The sequence below is a fragment of the Streptopelia decaocto genome, assembly GCF_964273445.1.
Source record: "Streptopelia decaocto genome assembly, chromosome: 22".
NCBI lineage: Eukaryota > Metazoa > Chordata > Aves > Columbiformes > Columbidae > Streptopelia > Streptopelia decaocto.
In genome coordinates this window covers 3,094,816-3,116,900 of record NC_138677.1, presented here as the reverse complement: position 1 = coordinate 3,116,900, position 22,085 = coordinate 3,094,816, and the positions used below count along the sequence as shown (strand labels likewise).

The window sequence follows — 22,085 nt, the reverse complement described above, 5'->3', positions numbered from 1 at the left end:
TCTGCTCCCCAGGAACAAGCACCAGGAGCAGAGGAAACGGCCTCAAGTTGCGCCAGGGGAGGTTGAGGTTGGATCTGGGGAACAATTTCTTCTTTCTCCCAGGTCCCCCAAGGCAGAGGGATGGGTGCTGGGCAGGGACGTCTCACACGCGTCCGTCTGCTCCCTTGGTAGGAAGAGCTCGTCCAGCCCGTGTGTGAGTCTGTACAAGGAGGGAGAGGAGCGGGATGGGGCTGTGCCGGAGCTGGAAGGTAACTCTGCTCCTCCCCGTCCAGTTCTGCTGCGTTTGCTCCATCGTGCTCCTCTGAAACCCTCTGTCCCACCTCAGGGACTCCAGCACGCTGCAGAAACCAGAGTGATGCCATATGCACAACCTGAGGAGATCCCCATTTCCCACTGAGCTGTGGGGTGAGCCCAGACCCCCGTTTAACCAAGTTCACCACCCCGCGATGCCAGCAGACACGGCTGCTTGCAGGATCAGGCCCACGACCATGAGGACCAGCTGCCAGGAGTCTGGAGTGGCTTTTTACCCCCAAAATCAGGGCTGTGTCACTGTGCTGGCCGGTGTGACAGCCGGGGTCCCTCCCTTCCCTGGGAGAAGCCATTTGTGAGCAGTAATAACCCCAACCCTGCTGAACCTGCACATTTTGGGCTGCGTTGAGGCTCCTGGTGTCAGAGACCACTAGATGGTGATGTCTGTACGCGCTCGGTCAGACGCTTTCCACTTCTCTGCTGCTTTCCGACCATCTCCCAATGCGGACAGGGATGGATCCCCAAGGAAATTTCCCCCGTGGAGGTTTCCAGACAGTGGGGACACCCCACTCACCCCTCAGCAGAGAACAGGGTGTGAAGCAGCACAGAATGTGGCAAGGGAGCAAGAGAAAGGTTGTTACGGGCTTCTCACCTAGAAGGTATGTTGCCAGCATGGCCAGGAGTGCTTCACATTTAGTCTGGTCCTGCAGCATCCCATGGTCCTCCTGAGATGTAACCAGAAGTACATAAAGGAATGGACAATCCCCTGTCCCAATTTGGGGAACCAATGGCTGAAGGAAGCATCAACACCCACTTTGACAGCGATAACTGAAGCTCCTGAGCGCAGAGCTAGAACTAAACCAACCCCATGGGCTCATCCTTCCTCTGCCCAGATTCCCAAGTCCCCTGCACTCTGTAGCTGTTTAGAGGTCGATGTTTTGCTGCACAGTGAAGAACAACCCACCCAAATCCCAGCCCCAAATCCCTCGTGGTTATAACTCATTGTTTCCAACCGAATATAACACAGGTAACACCTCCCTCCATCCCATTTAACTCACTGTTCTGCCCCTGCCTGTAGAATTAGATGATGCTTTCAACTTATTCCCTGAAGACATGGATGACAATATCAGCCTTTACAGCACGGAGACGATCGCTGTGTGGCTGCAGATTAGACCAAACAGCCCAGAGATGTACGACGAGCTGGGGTGGCCAGACACCGATGGTTAGTGCTCCAGACCAGGCGTTATTCCCGTGAGGCTTGTTCTGAGCTGATTTCTGGGTGTGCAAAGGTGAGCGGGACAAGCGACATTTCAGCTGTGTTACAGTATTGAAGGAACTTTTTAAGAGGGTGGTGAGAGCCTGGCCCAGGTACCCAGAGAGGTGGTGGCTGAACCATCCCTGGAGACATCCCAGGCCAGGCTGGACGGGGCTCTGAGCACCCTGAGCTGGTGAAGATGTCCCTGTCATGGCAGGGGGGGCACTGGGGGAGCTGGGAAGGGCCCTTCCTACCCATTGTACAATTCTATGATTGAAGGAGGTGTGAGAACAAGACTAAAAACTCATCCTTTGTTTAATCAGGCACTTGCTCACTGCAAAAAGCAGGGGTTCTCCACTGGTGTCAGCACCGTGGGCTCAAACACATCACGTCATCTGACAGCAGAAACCTGGGCAGGGCACGAGAACAAGTGAGTGTGAAACATGGGGGGCAGATGTTGCACTTTGTTGTACGGGGACGGCAATTAGAGTAGAACTAAGTGTGGCTGGTCACTCACGTCACCCATACATTAACTGTCCGGTGAATGCTTTAACTAGACACAGGTACTAAAGAGCATTTTGGTCATAAATGCAAGGAAAAATTAAACTAGAGGTATAATAATAGCCTAGTTGTTTATTACTGTTAATCATCAGCATGAATTAGTTATAGCCAGCCAGCACAGCATCATTACACATCACCAAGGTGCTTTTTGCCTTGTATGGACGTTGCACGTGCTCCTGCCTGTGCAAAGCTGTGTGATTGTCCCTCCAAGTGTCCTCTGCTCTGCGCTGGGGCGGGCTCACCTGGGACATTCACTGTGTGCAGGGCTGGGGACACAGGATAGAAAGGAGATAAAGCTACTAGAGGGTGTCCAGAAGAAGGACATCAAGATGGTGAAGGTTTGGAGGGGAAGCCGTGTGAGGAGCGGCTGCAGTCCCTGGGTTTGTTCAGCCGGAGCAGAGCAGACTGAGGGCAGAGCTCATGGGCTGCAGGTTCAGCAGGAGCAGGAGGGGCAGGGTGAGCTCTGCTCTGTGACAGTGACAGAGCCCAGGGAATGGCAGAAGATGAGCCAAGGAGGGTCAGTGGGACATGAGGAAAAGGTTCTTCACCCAGAGGTGCTGGACACTGAACAGGCTCCCCAGGGAGGTGTCACGGCCCCAACCTGACAGTGTTCAAGAAGAGACTGGACAACGTCCTCAGACACACGGGGTGACCTGTGGGGTGTCCTGTGCAGGGACAGGAGTTGGACTCCATGACCCTGGTGGGTCCCTTCCAACTCAGGACATTATTCTTTATTCTTATTCTTATTCTTATTCTTATTCTTATTCTTATTCTTATTCTTATTCTTATTCTTATTCTTATTCTTATTCTTATTCTTATTCTTATTCTTATTCTTATTCTTATTCTTATTCATTCTTATTCTTGCCCTATCCCACCCTGTCACCCCGAAGACACAGTTTTTGCACCCAAATGAGTGTCATGAACACCCCGAGCTCCCACTCCAGTTGGGATTTAGCTGGTTCTGCAAGCAGAGCTGTGCCCCCCTGCCTGCCCAGCTGGGCACCCTGGGGTGCCCCCCACTTCCCGAACGGCAGGAGCCACCTCCCGGGGTTTCCATCCTCACACTCCTCACCCCAGGCTTGCTCTAGTCTAAAGGCAAAGCAAGAAAAGCTCAGTGCAGCTTGCACAGGCTTGCTGGCAGTGACAGGGATGGGTTTGGGATCAGCTGATGGGACCTCCCAAATTTCCCCTGAATTCTTTACTGTGACCTACAGAGCAAGTGGAAAGTCCCCATGGCCACAATGGGAGGATGCCCCTGTCCCTGCCCTCCTCACCAGCCAAAACCACCAACTGATGAACACACAGGGGATGCTCTTTGCCTGCTCCTGTTCTCCAGCTGAACCCCCCAGGTCCCTCAGCCGCTCTCATCACACTTGTGCTCCAGCCCCTCACCAGCTCCGTTCCCTTCTCTGAACTCACTCCACCTCAAGGACACAACCACACCACAAACCTCCCTTTTGCACCGTACTGTGCCCCCTTGCTCTGGCTCAGACCCCCAGGGGACCCCGAGGCAGGGTGTGCACAAGGGACACGGGGTGCGATGTGCCAGTGTCAAAGCGGGGTGACCCTGCATGGCTGCTGGCCATCCCGGCCATCAGATGCCCCTGGCCTGCAAAGAAATGTGGTCTTCATGCAAAATCCACAGCAGCAGAGGGTGGGCACAGGGGGGACGAAGCAGGAAGGACAGACTCCCCTCGCAAGAGCAGGAGCTGCGGTTGGTGCTGCACAACGGGAATAACACTCCCAAAAAGCCACCGGCTTAGATACGATGTTGGCAGCAGGGTTGGCACCGACTTCCCCCCCGCCCTCCCAGTTGTCCCGCTGCTCTTTCCAACTACATGTCACTTCTGGGAGAGATGGATGGGGAGGTGCTGGCCGGGGTCCCTTCCCACCTCCCCTCCACCTCCCCACGTCCCAGTTGGTGCCAGCACGAAGCCACCTCAACCTCTGGGACACCCAGCTCTGCCACCACCACCACCCCGGGTGGCTGGCGTCCCCATCTCGGGGGATGGCTGGGGGGGTGGGGGGGACCCCGGCGGCACCGGGCGATGCGGCCGCGGGGGGTGCAGGAGCTGCCAGCCCCATGATTGGCGTGGGGTGGGGGGGGACACGAATGCCACAGCTGAGACGGGGCCGAGGCTACCTGAAGGACCCCGCATGTCCTCAGGTTTCACTCATGACCATCTGACAGCAGCAGCAGCTGCTCTGCCAACAGGCACTCGCTGAGCCAAAGCCTCCAGGAGCCGAAGGAGAGGGGGAAATCTGGCCCGAAAAGATCTCTCCTTGGGATTTTGCTCTCTCCACTCGACAGTAAGTACGGGGTTCAGCCCTGGGGTGATGCCAGCCCACCGGGAAGGGTCTACGGGGTCTCGCATGTCCCCAGGTTTGCTGTTGTCACTGTGCGCGGAACAGTACAAGTAATTCTGAGGGTTTTGCCATCTGAACGCCGGAGCTGGATGGGAGCAGAACAGCCCCTGTGGTCACCGAGGGGTGTTTAGGGCTGTAAGGACCCGACGAACCCCCCTGCGTGGAAGATAGCCCGGAATGGGGGGTAAACATTCCTGCAGGGCTTGGGGACGCAGGTGGCAGCAGCCACCTGACCCTCGGTGGCCACGGACCCGCCGCCGGGATGAGAGGGGACAGCGGGGGATGTGACGGACAACGGGTTTCTGAGCCACCTTCCCAGGCGGGGAAAGGGAGCTCCAGGCAGGGCTGAAAAGTCGCAAGTCGCCTTTCTCCTGGCTTCTCCTCCTGGAGATCTAAATATAAACCTCGGCTTGGCCAAGCCAAGGTTGCAGGAAAGGTCTGCGGGGCGCTGCGCAGTGTCCCCTTTCGGGAAGGCGCCTGTCCCCGCAGAGCCCCTGTCCCCCACGGGGGAGTGGGGCGGGACCCCCACGGAAGGAGGGGGCGGAGGTGGGATCCCTCTGCTGTGCTGGAATTACGGTGACGGGGTGACATGGTGGGAAGCCACTGCTCCCCATCCACATGCAGGGGCTGCGGGGTTTGCATGCACAGCCAAAGGCTTTGGGGTGTTGGGGGGCAGGGGGACACCAAAGTGGGGTTCAGGGCTCAGTTCCCCCCACGGGAAGTGCAGAAACAGGCAGTGCCGGGGTGGGATTCAGATCTTTTCTTGGGTGATTATCCCCCATTGCGCATACAGCAGATGTATGGGGCTGTGTGAAGCTGCATATGTGGGGAGCACTGTGCACTCCCAGCGACTTTTTGGGGTTTATCCAGAGCTAATTAGCCACCCTGGTCCCCCCATCCCTCACAACAGCAACCAGGTCCTGCATCTTCTCAGCCAGATCCTGCATCCCTACCCTCTGGTACCCAGGGCTGGTGCTGAGCTGCATAGTGAAGTTTATAGAGAAGCATAAGCACAAAACTTGAGCACAAGTGTGATGGGAGCGACTGAGGGACCTGGGGGGTTCAGCTGGAGAACAGGAGCTGAGGGGAGACCTTCTGATCTCTGAACTGCCTGAAAGGAGCTTGGAGCCAGGGGGGTCGGGCTCTGCTCCCCAGGAACAAGCGCCAGGAGCAGAGGAAACGGCCTCAAGTTACGCCAGGGGAGGTTGAGGTTGGATCTAGGGAACAATTTCTTCCCCAAAGGGCTGTGGGGCATTGGAACAGGCTGCCCAGGGCAGTGCTGGAGTCACCATCCCTGGAGGGTTGGACAGACGGACATGAGGTTCTCAGGACATGGGGCAGTGCCGGGGTGGGGAACGCTTGGCCTCAATGGTCTTGAGTGTCTTTTCCAACCAAAATGATTCTGTGATTCTATGGTTTCCTCCCCTGCCCACATCGCCGCTGATACGGATCTGAGGGATCAGCCTGGGCACGCAGCGAGCAAAACAACCTGCAAAAGATTTAACAGCAGATATCGCTGAGGGACAGCAATTCTATAAAACCCTGGGGGCAGCGGCACACCCCAATTTGTCCTGCTACACAGGGAGACCCTGCACATGTAGCTGTCGGACTGATGCTGTGAGCACTGGAACCGTCTTCTTTAGTCCTTGCCAGGAAAACACCTGAAGTTACAACAGTTCAAGGGAAAAGGGTAAATTTACAGGAAGCAGTCTGATACCACAAAGTCCTGCCTTGACATGGCTGTGCTAATATTTAAATAGCATTTTATGTTTTCTGGTTGTGTGCATAAGGCATGATCTGGGGCAAAAGGACCCCGTGGAGCCACCCTGGCAGCTCCATCTGCACCCAGGGAAACTTGCTGGATTTGGGGGTACGAGAGTGAGCGGCAGCAGGTAACCATGAGCCATCCAGTATAATTTCAGTGCTCGGTAGGTGGGACTAATGAGGTCACTTAAAGGGAAGGGAGGAAGGGGGAGAACCGCTTTGATTATTTATACCCTGCTTCGAGTCCCTGTTCTCCAGATCTGAGTGAATTTGAATGAGATCGCTCAGGAGCTGGAAGGCAGAGTGGAGGTGCGAGCTCGGTGCTGGGCATGGGGAGGGTTGTGGTGGCCACATGTGCCACATGTTGGTCCCGGTTTGCAGGGTGTCCAGCAGGTTTGGGGGGATTCTGCCCCTCTGGCCGCTCTGTGAGACCCCCCTGCAGTGCTGGTCCAGCTCTGGATCCTCAGCTCAGGACACACATGGACCTGCTGGAGAGGGGCCAGAGGAGCCCCAGGAATGATCCGAGGCTGGAACAGCTCTGCTGGGGGACAGGTGAGAGAGTTGGGGTCTTCAGCTGAGAAGAAAAGCTACAGGGAGACCTTAGTGCGGCCTTTTCGGACTTAAAAGGGGCTGATCAGAAAGATGGGGACAGACTTTTGAGCAGGGCCTGTTGTGATAGGACAAGGGGTGATGGTTTGAAAGTAAAGGAGGGAGATTCAGGCTGGCCATGAGGAAGGAATTGTTGTCCCTGAGGGTGGTGAGAGCCTGGCCCAGGTTGGCCAGAGAGGTGGTGGCTGAACCATCCCTGGAGACATCCCAGGCCAGGCTGGACGGGGCTCTGAGCACCCTGAGCTGGTGAAGATGTCCCTGTCATGGCAGGGGGGGCACTGGGGAGCTGGGAATGTCCCTTCAACACAAACCATTCTGCGATTCTATGATCCTCCAGCTCCAGGATGCTGCAGGAGCCACAATATTGCAAATCCCACAGGAGGATCAGGTGTGGGATCTGCACCCAGCGCTGCTCCTTGGTGATTCCTGTGGGGCTGTGTCTCTCCTGGCATGTCCTGCCTTCCCTCGGAGGTGGCTGCATCACTGTCCCACATGCCACCTGTGGGACAGTGGGGGATCCTGTGGGGTGTGTAGCAGGTCATTACAGCCCCCCCACCACCCCCCCTTACCCCATACTGTCCCCTCACAGCATTTGCAGCACCGCTCAGATCCTTTCCAAGGCTGACATGAGAGCTGCTGGCAGGGAGGAGCAGGAGCTTTGGGTGACAGGCAGTGGGCAGTGGGCAATCACAGGTCCCTGCTTTAACCCTTCCCTGCCTGCTCGAGCCCCCACTGAGGCCAAAACACCCCCAAATAAACCCAATCAGCCATCCGCCTCGGTGTCCCCGTTCCAGCAACCCCCTTCCAGGGATCAGTATTGACATAGGGATGGAAAGGAGCTGTGGCCGGGGTGGGATCCCCAACGGCTCCGGGCAGGAGGGGGTTAGCGCATGGCTGCAGGATGGTGCAACCTCCTATTTCCATCTGTGGCCCCAGGAGAGTATCTGAGGACTTCACAGCTCCCAGCCCGCGGATGCCACCCCCGCCTCCCAGCACACCCCGGGACCCTTGGTAGGGCTGCGGGCAAACAGGCTTTCAAGTGCTGGAGTTCGAGTAAACTCAGGTCATAAGTGTGTGGAATTAATTTTCATGCATCTTATGGTGCTGCTGGATGGAGGCATCTCTGTAGGGCACATATTTGGGGGGTTAGTTGTTTATGTGCCCCTTGGCGTGTTCAGATTGAGGGTTTGGCTTCCAAAGGATGCCAGTGATAGCACTGGCTCAGCTGCATCTTCACAAGGGGATGGGAGAGGGCACAGCGCCTTGTTTGCGGAGCACCCATCATGGCTGGGGACCTGCTGAAGGTCCCGCTGTGACACACGGGATGGAGCATCACGTCCTTGTCCTCCGTGTGAATCCCCATTGGATCACGGGTGTCCTTGTCCCAACACGCATCTCAAGGCAGAGATGGATCATCTGCTGCTGGGAAAGGGGCTGGAGATGGTTTCATAGAACACTTTGTGTTGAAGGGACCTTCAAAGCCCACCCAGTGCCCCCCTGCCATGACAGGGACATCTTCACCAGCTCAGGTTGCTCAGAGCCCCGTCCAGCCTGGCCTGGGATGTCTCCAGGGATGGTTCAGCCACCACCTCTCTGGCCAACCTGGGCCAGGCTCTCACCACCCTCAGGGCCAACAATTCCTTCCTCATGTCCAACCTGAATTTTTTTTTACTGCTGTTACTTTCTTTTTATGACAGTTAAGCCTGAGCTCCCTTTAAAAAAGAGAAGCCTAAAAACTGAGCAAGTTTATGGTGGGCTCAGAACAGTTGCAGTGTTTGGGACCCCCAGCAGCATCATAAAAGGCATTTGTTTGCAAAAAAGCATTTTGAAGACTTCATAGACTTTTCCAGATAGTCTTGATAATGTAGTTACAGCAAAGCATTAAGGGACAACAACATATCTGGGGATAGCGAACATCAGGCTCTTAAGTAGCACATTATCACATTACAGAAAGGAACATAAACTTGTTTATAAAATGGCTAATTTTGGCTGGCACAACCAAAGGGTGTTTATCCTGGTTACTGCTAAAAACTCATATAATCTCAAAACCACTAATGCAGCTCCGGGCCCTGCTTGACACACCATGAAATCACCTGTGTGTGATAACTGCAGAATGTTTAGGTTTATCCAAAAATAGTGTGACTTAGAAGAGCTGGGTGGCAGGTTCACTCTATTATTTACCACATGGAGGAATTATGCTGTGCCTAATGCTGCTTGTCTTATCTCCAGCAGCCTGATAACCATCTGCAGAGTGACCTTTCAGGCAACAGAATTTGCAGAAAAAAAAGTAAGGGAGTAGAAAATGAATAGAATAGAATAGAATAGAATAGAATAGAATAGAATAGAATAGAATAGAATAGAATAGAATAGAATAGAATAGAATAGAATAGAATAGAATAGAATAGAATAGAGCAGGAGGGATGGCTCAGAATCACAGAATCCCAGAATGTCAGGGGTTGGAAGGGACCTGGAAAGCTCATCCAGTGCAATCCCCCCATGGAGCAGGAACACCCAGATGAGGTTACACAGGAAGGTGTCCAGGCGGGTTGGAATGTCTGCACAGAAGGAGACTCCACAACCCCCTGGGCAGCCTGGGCCAGGCTCTGCCACCCTCACCACGAACAAGTTGCTTCTCATCTTTCAGTGGAACCTCCTGTGTTCCAGTTTGCACCCATTGCCCCTTGTCCTGTCACTGGTTGTCACCCAGAAGAGCCTGGCTCCATCCTCCTGACACTCCCCCTTTCCATATTGATCCCCAGGAATGAGTCCCCCCTCAGTCTCCTCTTGTCCAGCTCCAGAGCCCCAGCTCCCTCAGCCTTTCCTCACCCGGGAGATGCTCCACTCCCTGCAGCATCTTGGTGGCTGCGCTGGACTCTCTGCAGCAGTTCCCTGTCCTGCTGGAACTGAGGGGCCACAGCTGGACACAAGATTCCAGGTGTGGTCTCCCCAGGGCAGAGCAGAGGGGCAGGAGAACCTCTCTCAACCTACTCAGGCTGGGTACCTGCACAGAACTCCAGCTAATCATAGAAAACCATCCATTTTTATACCTTTACAGACTACTCATGCCATGATTCAGTCCAATGGCAATATTTCAGTTTGGGGTCTCCTTGCTTCTCATTGGATCTTTTTCACTGATCTCAGATGGACCCTTGTTTTGTTCAGCTGTACACATTGTTTATGGTCCATGGTGCTGTTTTGTCTTGATAAATCCCTTTCTTCTCAGTGAAGTGCAAAACGACCCCCAGACATCTGAAATCTCTTTGCATTTTCCTTGAAGTCATTACTATTTCTGCAGTTAATTCCATTCTTCCCAGCAAAGTGCAAACCAGACCTTATCTTGCAAGCGTTCAGTGTAGTTTGTAGGGTTTTTTGGTAAATATGAGCAGAACTTTACAGCTTAAGATTCCAGCAAATCCAGCTTACCAAGGAACACGAAGCAGAGTGTATATTAAAAATCACACAGCCTTGTACTTCTAGATGATTCATTTTATTTAGTGTGCATTTGTTTAAATTAAATTATTGATATGAAACTTAAATCAGGCTCATCCACCAACATGGGACTAGTAAAATCATGGCTCTACCAGCTTATTTAGCAGAGAGAGCTCAACGTAAATCACCCAGGATGCCATATTTATAGAATAAAGTGGTTGTTTTGTTCTCAAATTGCACACAGTGAGAAAGGTCTGCACAACTTTTTGGGGTTCAGTTGCTGTTCTGCTTCCTTGGGGGTTCCCCAAAAGGAAAGTTCTTGGCCTGGCTGCAGCTCAGGCTTTTCCCTCCTTTGGAGCCTGGACCGAACTGCTGGTTTGGTTGTTTGGCCACACACCCCATGAACTCAAGCGTCACCAAAAATTGGGGATTTGGAGCTTTTGGGGCTCCTTCTGCTCTGCTGGGCATGGTGGCGGGATCTGGCCCTTCTCCTTCTCTTCACCCCCGTCATCCCACCACCGGGGCTGAGAACTTGGGTGTACAGAGGTGGGAAATGCTGAGGGGATAAGGACTCTGGTATTTAATCCTCCCCAGGAAGCTACTTGTCCTCCGTGGACACATAAATGCTGCTCTGACCACAATGAGTGTCGTCGCTCTTGGGCTGGGTTTGAACCAAACACATGTTCTCCTGGCAGCAGGTCTCCTCACCCACATGGTTTTGGTGTTTTAAAACTTATTTCACACATGTAGGGGTGACACCTGCTATGGGGTGATTCATGGGGTGCGCAGCAGGACTGGGAGACCGAGACCCATGGCACAGCCCTGGGGATCCTCCCGAGCAAGCGAGAGGGATACGATAGGGATCATAGGGAATCCCAGTACAGGTGGGGTTGAAGGGATCCCTGTAGATCCCCAGCCCCACCTGCTCACGCAGGGTCACAGAGCAGATCACACAGGATCCCAGGGGGTTTGAATGTCTCAGAGAAGGAGACTCCACACCCGCTCTGGGCAGCCTGGCCCAGGCTCTGGCACCGCAAAGGGAAGAAGTTTCTCCTCGTGTTCAGATGAAGCCTCCTGTGTTTCAGTCTGTGCCCGTTGCCCCTCACCCTGGCGCTGGGCACCACTGAACAGAGTCTGGTCCATCCTCTGACACCCACCCTGAGATATTGATCCCATTGAGCAGATCCCTCTCAGCTTCTCTTCTCCAGCTCAACAGCCCCAGCTCTCTCAGTGTCTCCTCATCACAAAGATGCTCCAGAGCCCTCAGCATCTTTGTGTCCCTCTATGGTCTCTCTCCAGTAATTCCTTGTCCTTTTTAAACTGGGGAGCCCAGCACTGGACCCAGAGCTGCAGATGGGGCCTCACCAGGGTAGAGTAGAAAAGAATGGATGATGTTTGTAGCTGCACATGACTGAGAATCCATCACTGAGCTGTGACTCATCCCCAAACCATGCAGTCCTCATTGCACCATCCTGCCCCACCCTGGGTGTCCTCAGGGGGATAAATAGGGGAGGGCTGGCTTCAGTCAGCATCTAGGTGCTGGTCTGGGTGGAAGTGGGTTGTCCCAGGAGGATTTGGGGTGCAATAGCAAGGAATGGGTGCTGCAGGATTGTGCTGTGATGGGTTCTGGTTGTGTGTGCAACAAGGTCTGGTTTCCAGAGCTCTTGAGCTGCTGAGTGCTGGCTTATCTCCTCCAGCACTAACTTCTTGTAGCTAAAAGCATGTGCACCGGCTCTCCCAGAGCTGGCTGTTTGCTGGCTTTGCTGCAGGAGCCCGTTGTTACCAGGCTAATCCCTGCTGTGGGGAGTCCCCCCTGTGCTGTTCACTGCCAGCACTTGGCTGAGCATCACCTGGCTCTGCTGTTCCTGGTGAGCGAAGCTGATTCCCACTTTGCTGATGACCATTCGGGTTGTTTTTTGTCTTGGATTTGTGTTCCTCTCCAGCCTCTTCTGGACGGGGCTCTGAGCAACCTCATCTGGGTGAAGACGTCCCTGCTCATGGCAGGGGGTTGGACTGGATAGGCTTGAAAGGTCCATTCAACCCAAATGATTTGATGATTCTATGATCCTCTTTGAGCATCCCCTGCTTATCCCTGGGCAGTGTTACCAGCCCGCAGCATCTCCCCCTACAGCTGCAAACCCCGGTGCTGCTGGGGATGCTCCATCAGCAGCCGGACCTGTTCGGCACAATGGGTTTAGCCCAGCGAGAGGAGACACAGACTGAAAGCGAAGCCGGTGCTGCCCGCTCCCGTCCTGCCGGAGGAGGAATGAGCAGAGTCATGGGGCTGCAGAAACCTGACCCCGGCGGTGATCGCTGGTGGCAGCTGGAGGCACAGCCACCTCCGGCCGGGCGCAGAGTGGGGACGGGGCGTTGCTGGGGGTTCGGAGGGGCAGGACGCAATGGGAAGTGCTGGGGAAGGTGTGGAGCATGTAGCACCCTGTGAGAAAAACCTTGGAGAGCAGTGTGCTGCTAGAGCCCTGCAGGGTGCTGGAGAGGCCAATATTACAGTCTCACTCTAATAGGTCTGAAAAACTCTATGTCCAAGGAAACTGGGGCTGGCTAGACCAACAGGCTCCTCAGAGTCCCCAGGAGATGGGATGGATTGGTCCCTGCTGGGTGCTGTGGATCCTGAGCATCCTTACAGCCATCTGAAAGGAGCTTGGAGCCAGGGGGGTCGGGCTCTGCTCCCCAGGAACAAGCGCCAGGAGCAGAGGAAACGGCCTCAAGTTGCGCCAGGGGAGGTTGAGGTTGGATCTGGGAACAATTTCTTCTCCAAAGGGCTGTGGGGCATTGGAACAGGCTGCCCAGGGCAGTGCTGGAGTCACCATCCCTGGAGGGCTGGACAGACGGACATGAGGTTCTCAGGACATGGAGCAGTGCCAGGGGTGGGGGTAATGGCTGCATTTGATGATTTTGAGGGTTTCTTCCACCCAAAATGGTTCTGTAATTCTATCCCTGGTGGGACTTGGGACAGATAGAACCAGACACAGCCCTGTGCTTTTGGGTTGAACTTTGAGGCCACTGGTGTCAAGGGAATGCAAAGGACAAGTTTCCAGTGCTGCTGAGTGTGAAATAGGTGTAAATCCAGAATAACTCTGGAGGAGCAGCAGCAGCAGCGCCCTGCCAACCTGCTGCCATGGGCACTGTCCCCTTGGAGACATGTGGTAGCAAAAATTCCCTTTTTGCTTGTGTTGATGAGATCCCACCTTTGGTTCCAGCAGGCTTGGGTTGACATGGGGCTGTGTCCCTCTGGGATTTCTGCTCCAGGTCCTTCCAGCCCAAACCATTCTATGATCAGCTTGACTTCAAGGGCTGAGCAAAAATGCCCCCAAAACTGCCCCAGCTGGTGTTGCCTTCTCACCCCCTTCTCCCCAGCAGGCTGGGCGCAGGCGTCCCAGGAGCAGAATGAGAGGATGGCCAACCTGCCGCACATCCCGGGCCCCGAGAACCTCCGTCCCTTCACCCCCGCCTCGCTGGCTGCCATTGAGCAGCGCATCCTCGAGGCAGAGGCTCTCAAGATAAAGCGGCAGCAAGTGGAGCTGCCGGAGGAAGAGGAGATCAAGCCCAGCAGTGACTTGGAAGCCGGGAAGAACCTGCCTCTTATCTATGGTGACCCACCACTGGAGCTCATTGGGACACCCTTGGAGGACTTGGACCCATTCTACAAGGATAAGAAGGTGAGGGGCAGAGCTTAGCCTATGGGTAGACTTGGCGTTAGATGCAAGTCGCAAGAAAAAGACCAAAGCATGGACCTCTCCTTCTTTCCTCCATGCCCCATGGTCTTGCATGAACCCGTCTTGGTGACCCACAGCACCCACTTGTTGTGGTTGCTCCTCTAAAGCAGAGCATTTGTTCCTTGGCAAAGTCCCAAGGCTTTGGAGATGCAAAGCATGCACAGAGGTCCCACCTCTACAGGCAGCACTTGTTCTGTGGGTGTTTTGGGGGTGTGCAGAAGGGCTAACCCATCTCCCTCCTCTCTTTTCTCCACAGACGTTCATAGTCCTCAACAAAGGGAAGTCCATCTTCCGCTTCTCAGCAACCCCTGCCCTCTACCTGCTGGGCCCCTTCCACCCCATCCGCAGAGGAGCCATCAAAGTGCTCGTCCATTCATATCCTTGCCCTCTGTGATGCTGCTTCATTGACAGGTCAAACCCCCATGCTCAGCACACAAACAGCTCTGGGAGAGGGTCAAGTGAAGTGTTTTGTGATGGTTTGGTGAGCAAATCTCCTGGGTTGACCCCCTCCACAGCCAGGACACACTGCTCAGCCAGCCCAGTGCTTTAGTCCCTTCCTAAGAATGGCCCCTCAAAGGCTTTGGGCACCTTGGTGGCACCAAGAGCTCAGTCTTGGTTGGAGAAGGGGAGAAACCCAAGTGGTGGAGCTTCCTGGGAAGAGGTTCAAGGCCTTGGAAAGGAAGGAAAATGTTTATAGGGGATCCTGTCCCACCTGGGAAGTGGGTAAATTGGGGAGCTCAAAGGATGCCTTGGGAGAGGGGAGGCAGAGGAACCAAGATATTGGGGTACAGAAAAGGAGGTGACTTAGGCAGTGCTGAGGCTTTTTGGTGTGAGACAAGCAGAGATGGAAAGACAGGAAAGGACCCCAAGAGCACGAGGGGTACTAGGACGGTGGGAAGTGATCCCAGTAGAGCTTGGTGGCCAGAAGGTAGGAAGAAAAAGTGAGGGGTGATTGTGGCAGAGAGATCAGACAAGGGAAGATGTATCTTGGGGTGATGGAGAGGAAGGAGCACAGGGGACAAGTGAGGAGGCAGAGGAAGCACCATCGAGATGGGGAGGGGGTTAGGGAGGGGGCCAGGAAGGGGACAGGAGGAGTAGGGGTGCTTGGCTTCATAACTGTGTGAAGGGGGGAATGTAGGCAACAGCCAGGGCGTTTCTCCTTGACAAGTTTTAAATTATTCAGCATGTTCATCATGATCACAATTTTAACCAACTGCGTGTTTATGACGATGAGCAACCCCCCAGCGTGGTCCAAGAACGTGGAGTAAGTCCCTGCATCCCATGACATCCCCTGTCACTAGTGATCATCAGTCTTGTGAGGGACAGGACCAAGGCTGAGAGGGGTGTTGGGATCCAGGCAACCTCCAGAGGAGGAAGGATGTCATTAGAAGATGCTGGTGGCCCTCTTGAGCTCAGAAAGGACATCCACACCCCATATGGCAAAGAGTGGGAGCGTTTCAGAACTGCCCAAAACCCGGTGGGGTCCCTGTGACAGGAGATCAATCCAAAGCAGGTTGGGTTGTGTCCGGTCAGCAGTGATGGCCTGGTGAGGCTGAGCAGATCCACCACTCTAAGGAGCATGGACAACCAGCTCCAGGTGGAAAGGGGGAAATATAGCATTTTCTGCTGCTATTCTGCACAGTTGGGCCTCAGCAGGGTTTTACGGAGAGTGTGGTGGTGTAGGACATCAGCAGGGGCCAAAGGTGTTGCAGAATGGTCACCATAGGGGGTGATACCTCAAGAGGTCCCCACTTGCCTCCTGAGCTTAGGTGAAAATCTCCTCCAGTGCTGAAACACCCCAGAACCCAGCAGCTTGTGACCATGAGCCCACAAACTCAGCTCCCCAGGATGGTCCCACTGGTAGGCATGGACCAAACCTCATCCTGAGCTGGCCCTTGGACCTGGGTGAGCATCTCAAGTCACCGTTCCCATTTCAGATACACCTTCACCGCAATATACACCTTCGAGTCCCTCATCAAGATACTGTCGAGAGGCTTCTGCATCGACGACTTCACATTCCTGCGTGACCCGTGGAACTGGCTGGACTTCATGGTCATCTCCATGGCGTGAGTTTGGTGGGATGGGGGGAGGACAGGAGGTCTGGCCACTGCACCCGGGGGATGGAACCTGAGGAGGAGGGTTGAGAACCAAAGGGTTGGGTGCTTGGCAAAGCCCTTAAGTCCTCTCCTGTCCTGCAGCTACATCACTGAGTTCGTGGACCTGGGGAACATCTCTGCTCTCAGGACCTTCCGTGTCCTCCGTGCCTTGAAAACCATCACTGTGATACCAGGTGGGACTTAAAGAAGAGGTCTCCCCTCCATAGCTTCACCTTCCTTGAGCTCAGGTTTTCCCATAGTTCACAGCAATTCCTTGTTCTTTTGGCAGCTCTAAGAGAAAACAGAGGCAATAAGGTATTGGATGCTTATATATAATTTTCCACATAGTTCAGCTTTTGGGTCAGGTCCTGCTGATTTTATATCTTGAAAGTAGCTGCACTTATTCAATTGTTTGCCCAGGAAAGGCCCTGATGACCCAGATCTGGTGGTTCTAGGGCTCCTTGAAGATGCCTTAAGTGGGCTTGTACTCACGTTGTGTTCATGGGCTTGATTAATCAATACACTTTGCTTGGTCCTTGGAGCTATAAACTCAGTTTTGTCCCCACTGCTGACTGTGCTGCTGCTGGGATTGGGATATTTAATGGGCATTAATGCAAGAGCCATGTGGCGAGTGTTTCATATCACCCCAAACATCCATCCTGCAGAGTCAGGAGTGTGTTATCAAACACCTCTGATGGCTGTTTCCTGAATTTGATACCATTTTAATACCCTGCTTTGGTACCTCCTGGTGCAAGCTCACAGAAATGATAGGTCAGACCCCTTGGAGAAGCATGAGATTGAACTGAAAATTATAACTTATTGTGGTGAATAAATTTGTGTGTCCCTGAAATTTCCAGATTTTTACAGTCCATATTTGAAGAGGTTTTTTTGCCTGTATCAAATGGGCTAAAAATTGCATTTAGGAAAACATAAACTGCTGCTGCTTTCAGGAATGGCATCCCCCCAAGAGCCTCTGCAGAAATAGCTGTTGCAAAAATAAGCTGTTTTGGAATTTCTGTCCTCAGCAGTTTCCCAACATAGACAAGCCCTTGGAGAACAGGGTTTTACCGAAATAGTTTGGGGGGGATGTCATGATGACAGGGCTAAAAATCATGTGTCTTTTGAGAATTGCCTACATGTGAGAAATCTCTGTGCTGAGAGCTGCTTTTAAGATCAATGTCAGGATGTCTCGGCATCATCCATGTAGACCTGGGGTGATGGGAACAACATCTTCCACGTCAAAAACCCATTGAGGATCTGTTGATGAGCCTTCCCTGTGGAGGAAATGGCAATGCTGGGGGGAAAGAGATGAGTTAATCCTGATGTTTAATGCAAATGTTGCTTTGCCACCTTCACTCAGACGTGTTGAGGTTTCTCCGGCTTGAAGGGGTCAGGCTGGAGGGTCTGGCTGGGCTCCTGGCCACCCACGAGACAGCAGCACATGGGGGTGCTGGACCACGCAGGCTTTCCTGACCTGAGATCAGTGCTCAGCATCTGCCAGCTGGGCTGGAAAATAGTTTTTCCAGGTGCCACAGCAAAGTGATCTGTCCTGGAGGTCTGGGCCAAAAAAAGGCCAGATGGTTGCATCTGGGTAAAACATAAAGCCAAAAGGAACTAACAGCTGCCAGGCTGGGCTTTGGTTTGTAATGCCCAGGTTAAGGTTGGCATGGGGAGGCTTGGCTGGCACTGGAGACAGTTTTTGGGGAAGGGTCTATGCCGCCCAGTGAAGTGTGGGGACAGAGGGGCAGCTGGGATGCAACACAGGGCACAGAGCTGGGGTGAACTTGGTGATACCACATGTCGCCACCAGATCCAGCACCTTTTGGGAACACCAGAGCATGTTCTCCACCATTAGCAAATGAGTAATTAGCTCAGTAGCGCTGCCTCCCTCTAGGGCTGAAGACAATTGTTGGGGCTCTGATCCAGTCAGTGAAGAAGCTCTCGGACGTCATGATCCTCACAGTCTTCTGCCTGAGTGTCTTCGCCCTCATCGGCCTCCAGCTCTTCATGGGGAACCTTCGGCAGAAGTGTGTGCGGTGGCCCCCCCTCAATGACACCCTGATGGGGGACATGGGGCTGGACAATGACACGTTGACCAACGCAACTCTCTATGGCAACTTTGCTGATGGCAACTTCACTGACGGCAACTTCACCACCAACTTCACCAGCAACAGCACTTTTGATTTTGAGGCCTACATCAACGATGAAGGTAACGTCCATGTGTCCCTTTCTCCGTTGAACCATCATCCTGGTTTGCTCCTCCATTTCCTCACTCTTCCTCTGTGTCTGACCAAAATGGTTTGTTCCCTGGGACCAGAGGAAATGGCCTCAAGTTGCGCCAGGGGAGGTTGAGGTTGGATCTGGGAACAATTTCTTCCCCAAAGGGCTGTGGGGCATTGGAACAGGCTGCCCAGGGCAGTGCTGGAGTCACCATCCCTGGAGGGGATGAACAGACCAGAGATGATGTTCTCATGAACATGGGGCAGTGCCAGAGTTGAGTTAACGGTTGGACTCAATGATCTTAAAGGTCTCTTCCAACCAAAATGGTCCTACGGACCTTCCTGCCGAGGTGCTTTGCAGGGATAGATGTTACTGGTGGGTGAAAGAGGTTGTGCATACTCATGGGCTGGAAAGATGGGATCAAATACTCCTTCCCAGGGAAAATGCAGTCCACCGGCACAAGCCAGACTCCTCCAGAAAGGTTTCACCATGGGGAGGCCAGGACAAACCAGTATTTCCACATAGTGTGGGCACCAGTGAACAGCTGCTCTGTCTGTCTGGTCACAGCACGGAGACCAAACCCTCCAGGAGCAGATGGGACTTTGGGTGGAAAACCTGAGGGAAGGATGCAGGAGTGACATCTCTCACCCGCTTTCACCACTGCATCAGAGCTGGGTCCTTCCCCAAGGACCACTGCATCCAGTGATGATTGCATGGGATGGAGCACAGGTCCTCAGACAGGTCTCCAAGTTTACCACATTACTACTACTTCTTGGAGATGAGTTTGTCCCAAAAAGGGTGGTGGGGCTTCTTGGTTTGTTCTTTGGTTTTGAGGTTTTTAAAACTCCAAGAAAATGTAAAAAAAATCTCAGAAAACCTGCCTGGCAGAGCTGCAGGGTGGTGGGATGCTCCATGGGGATGTTTCGGGTCTCATTTAGGGGACTCAGCAGAAGGTCAGGTTACTTCTCGGCTGAGCTGCTTTGCCCGACTGTACAAGTAGCTCTGGCATCAATTACAGGAAGGCTCCTTGGTAGGAGTGCAAATTCAATCTACAGGATCTAGCGAGTGCAGCACAAATAGCAACAGCACCTTGCGGCCATGTGTGCGGGTTAACAGAGGTTGTGGCCAGGCCAAAAACACATCTCCTGGAGTTTCATGTCTCCTCGATGAGCCCATGTAGGTTAAATAAAAGCCTGGTGGCAAGAAGCCAGGTAGAGCTGGGGATGCTTTCAGGAAATTTGTGTGGCTCTTGGAAGGGCTGTGCTGCAAAAATGATCCGAGGCTGGAACAGCTCTGCTGGGGGACAGGCTGAGAGAGTTGGGGTGTTCAGCTGAGAAGAGAAGCTCCAGGAGACCTTATTGCAGCCTTTCTGGACTTAAAAGGGGCTGAGAAGAAAGATGGGGACAGACTTTTGAGCAGGGCCTGTTGTGATAGGACAAGGGGTGATGGTTTGAAAGTAAAGGAGGGAGATTCAGGCTGGACATGAGGAAGGAACTGTTGTCCCTGAGGGTGGTGAGAGCCTGGCCCAGGTTGGCCAGAGAGGTGGTGGCTGAACCATCCCTGGAGACATCCCAGGCCAGGCTGGACGGGGCTCTGAGCACCCTGAGCTGGTGAAGATGTCCCTGCTCATGGCAGGGGGGAACTGGATGAACTTTGAAAGTCCCTTCAGCCCAAACCATCCTGTGTTTCTATCATTCTCTGTTTCTGTGAGGTCTAGCTGCCCTTTTCCATGTCCTGCAGGTGCTCAGCTGTGTGTCCCTAGGGGAAGGTGACCTGTGGTGTCACTTTTAGGTGTCTCCTGTGGCTCTGGGTCTGTGCTGGAGCTTTAAGGACCCCTGGTCTGTGGACATGGTGGGTTCCCCCACCAGGAAGGGGCTGATTGGAATGGGAGCAGCAGGAGGAATGCGATGGCCATGGAGCAGTGGCAAACCATTTCCACAGGGGTTTTTGGGGCCCCTGGGAATGCCCTCCTATTTTGTATATACCTTTTTTTGTTCCCCCCAGCAAAACGGACCAGCCCATGTCCTTCGAGCACATGCTATCCCACCTTCCCAGGAGGACTTTCCCTGGCCAACCTGGCTGGTTCCTGAGCTCTTTATGGGCTTGAAGCCATCTGGTTGGGTTGGTGAAACAACTCCACAAGGTCTCGGAGCTGGTGCCAAGTCGTTCAATGCAAATAGCAAAGTCAGCAGAGACAAGAACCCAGCACCCAATGCTGGGATTCCGGGAACTTCCCTGACAGCAACGAGCTGCCAAGAATTTGAAAATCTATGTTTGTGGGTTCTGTTTTTTTGTTTTGGTTTGTTTGTGGTGGTGGTGGGTTTGGTTTGATTTGGGGTTTTTTTTGTTGGGTTTTTTGGTTCGTTTGTTTTGGGTTTTTTTGTTGTTACCTTTTTTAATGTCTTGTTCTTTCCCCAACCGCAAAGCAAATTTCTACTTTCTGGAAGGAGCACTCGACGCCCTGCTCTGCGGGAACAGCAGCGATGCTGGGTGAGTTCAGCCTTTGCTGGTGGCCAATGTCCCCCCACAGCTCCCTGGGAGGGGTCAAGGCAGCCAGTGCAGCCTGGGGACCAGTGATGCTTGGGTGGGACAGGATCGGGGCTGGGAACGTGGCAGATGAATGAAGGCTGTATCATCTTTGGGGGGTATCAGTCCAGGCATCCAGCCTGTATCATCTCAGGGGGGTATCAGTCCAGGCATCCAACCTGTATCGTATTGGGGGGGTATCAGTCCAGGCATCCCACCTGTGTCATCTCAGGGGGGTATCGGTCCAGGCATCCCACCTGTATCATTTCAGGAGGGTGTCGGTCCAGGCATCCAACCTGTATCATCTCAGGGGGGTATCGGTCCAGGCATCCCACCTGTATCATCTCAGGGGGGTATCGGTCCAGGCATCCAACCTGTATCATCTCAGGGGGGTATCAGTCCAGGCATCCCACCTGTATCATTTCAGGGGGGTGTCAGTCCAGGCATCCCACCTGTATCATTTCAGGGGGGTGTCAGTCCAGGCATCCCACCTGTATCATTTCAGGGGGGTGTCAGTCCAGGCCTGCCACCTGTATCACCTCAGGGGGGTATCAGTCTGGACATCCAGACTGTATCAGCTTGGAGAAGGAGGTTCTGCTGAAGCATCTCAGCATCTCCAGGGGCTGCTGTGGATACAGGAGGGGCAGCACCGGGGGCTGACACCGGCTGCCCCTGCGGCTCCTTTGGTAGGAAGTGCCCTGAAGGGTACCAGTGCATGAAGGCGGGGAGGAACCCCAACTACGGCTACACCAGCTACGACACCTTCAGCTGGGCTTTCCTGGCCCTCTTCCGCCTCATGACGCAGGACTACTGGGAGAACCTCTTCCAGCTGGTAGGCATCACATTTTTTCTATCCTTGTGCAAATGCTTCTCTCATTTTGATGCTGTCCTTGGTCTAGGACAGGTAAAAGTCACTTGGCTGGGATCATGTGGGACCTTGTTTTGTGATTTATGGATCTAAACAGGATTGGCAGGAATGGGGCATGGTCCCATCCAGTTCCCCAACCTGAGCGGTGCGGTGTATTTTCCAGGGCAAAGCCCAGGTGTGCTTCAGCCATGTGGTGAGCTGTAGCATTGAAATTGGGGATTTATAGGAGTATCTAGAACATCTCTGGCTTTAGCTAAGGGAGAGGGGAAGGGGGGAAAAGGCCACTTGTCCCCTGCACTGAGTCATCCCTCAGGTAGAAGTTGCAGATGCCACAAAATCCCAGCTGACCCTGGGTCCAGGGACTGCTTAGATGAAAGCAAGCCTGCATCTAAAGGCTACATGTGTCC

The 22,085-nt window shown here is 53.6% G+C and overlaps 1 protein-coding gene across 4 annotated transcripts in view; it reads left to right on the top strand.

The window, feature by feature from the left end:
* The first annotated feature begins 4,200 nt into the window (after positions 1–4,200).
* Positions 4,201–22,085, top strand: part of SCN4A (sodium voltage-gated channel alpha subunit 4) — a 45,275-nt gene continuing 27,390 nt past the window's right edge. For 3 of the 4 annotated variants that reach the window (XR_014185881.1, XR_014185882.1, XM_082070812.1), the window contains exons 1-9: positions 4,201–4,375; positions 13,610–13,911; positions 14,225–14,345; positions 15,145–15,232; positions 15,906–16,034; positions 16,167–16,258; positions 17,959–18,273; positions 20,711–20,774; positions 21,501–21,642. Coding sequence is in view for 2 of the 4 variants with exons in the window: in XM_082070812.1 (XP_081926938.1) it covers positions 13,648–13,911; positions 14,225–14,345; positions 15,145–15,232; positions 15,906–16,034; positions 16,167–16,258; positions 17,959–18,273; positions 20,711–20,774; positions 21,501–21,642 (1,215 nt within the window). In the remaining 2 variants the exon portion in view is untranslated. The remainder of the gene's footprint in view (positions 4,376–13,609; positions 13,912–14,224; positions 14,346–15,144; positions 15,233–15,905; positions 16,035–16,166; positions 16,259–17,958; positions 18,274–20,710; positions 20,775–21,500; positions 21,643–22,085) is intronic. The other variant, XM_082070813.1, reaches the window with a different exon arrangement.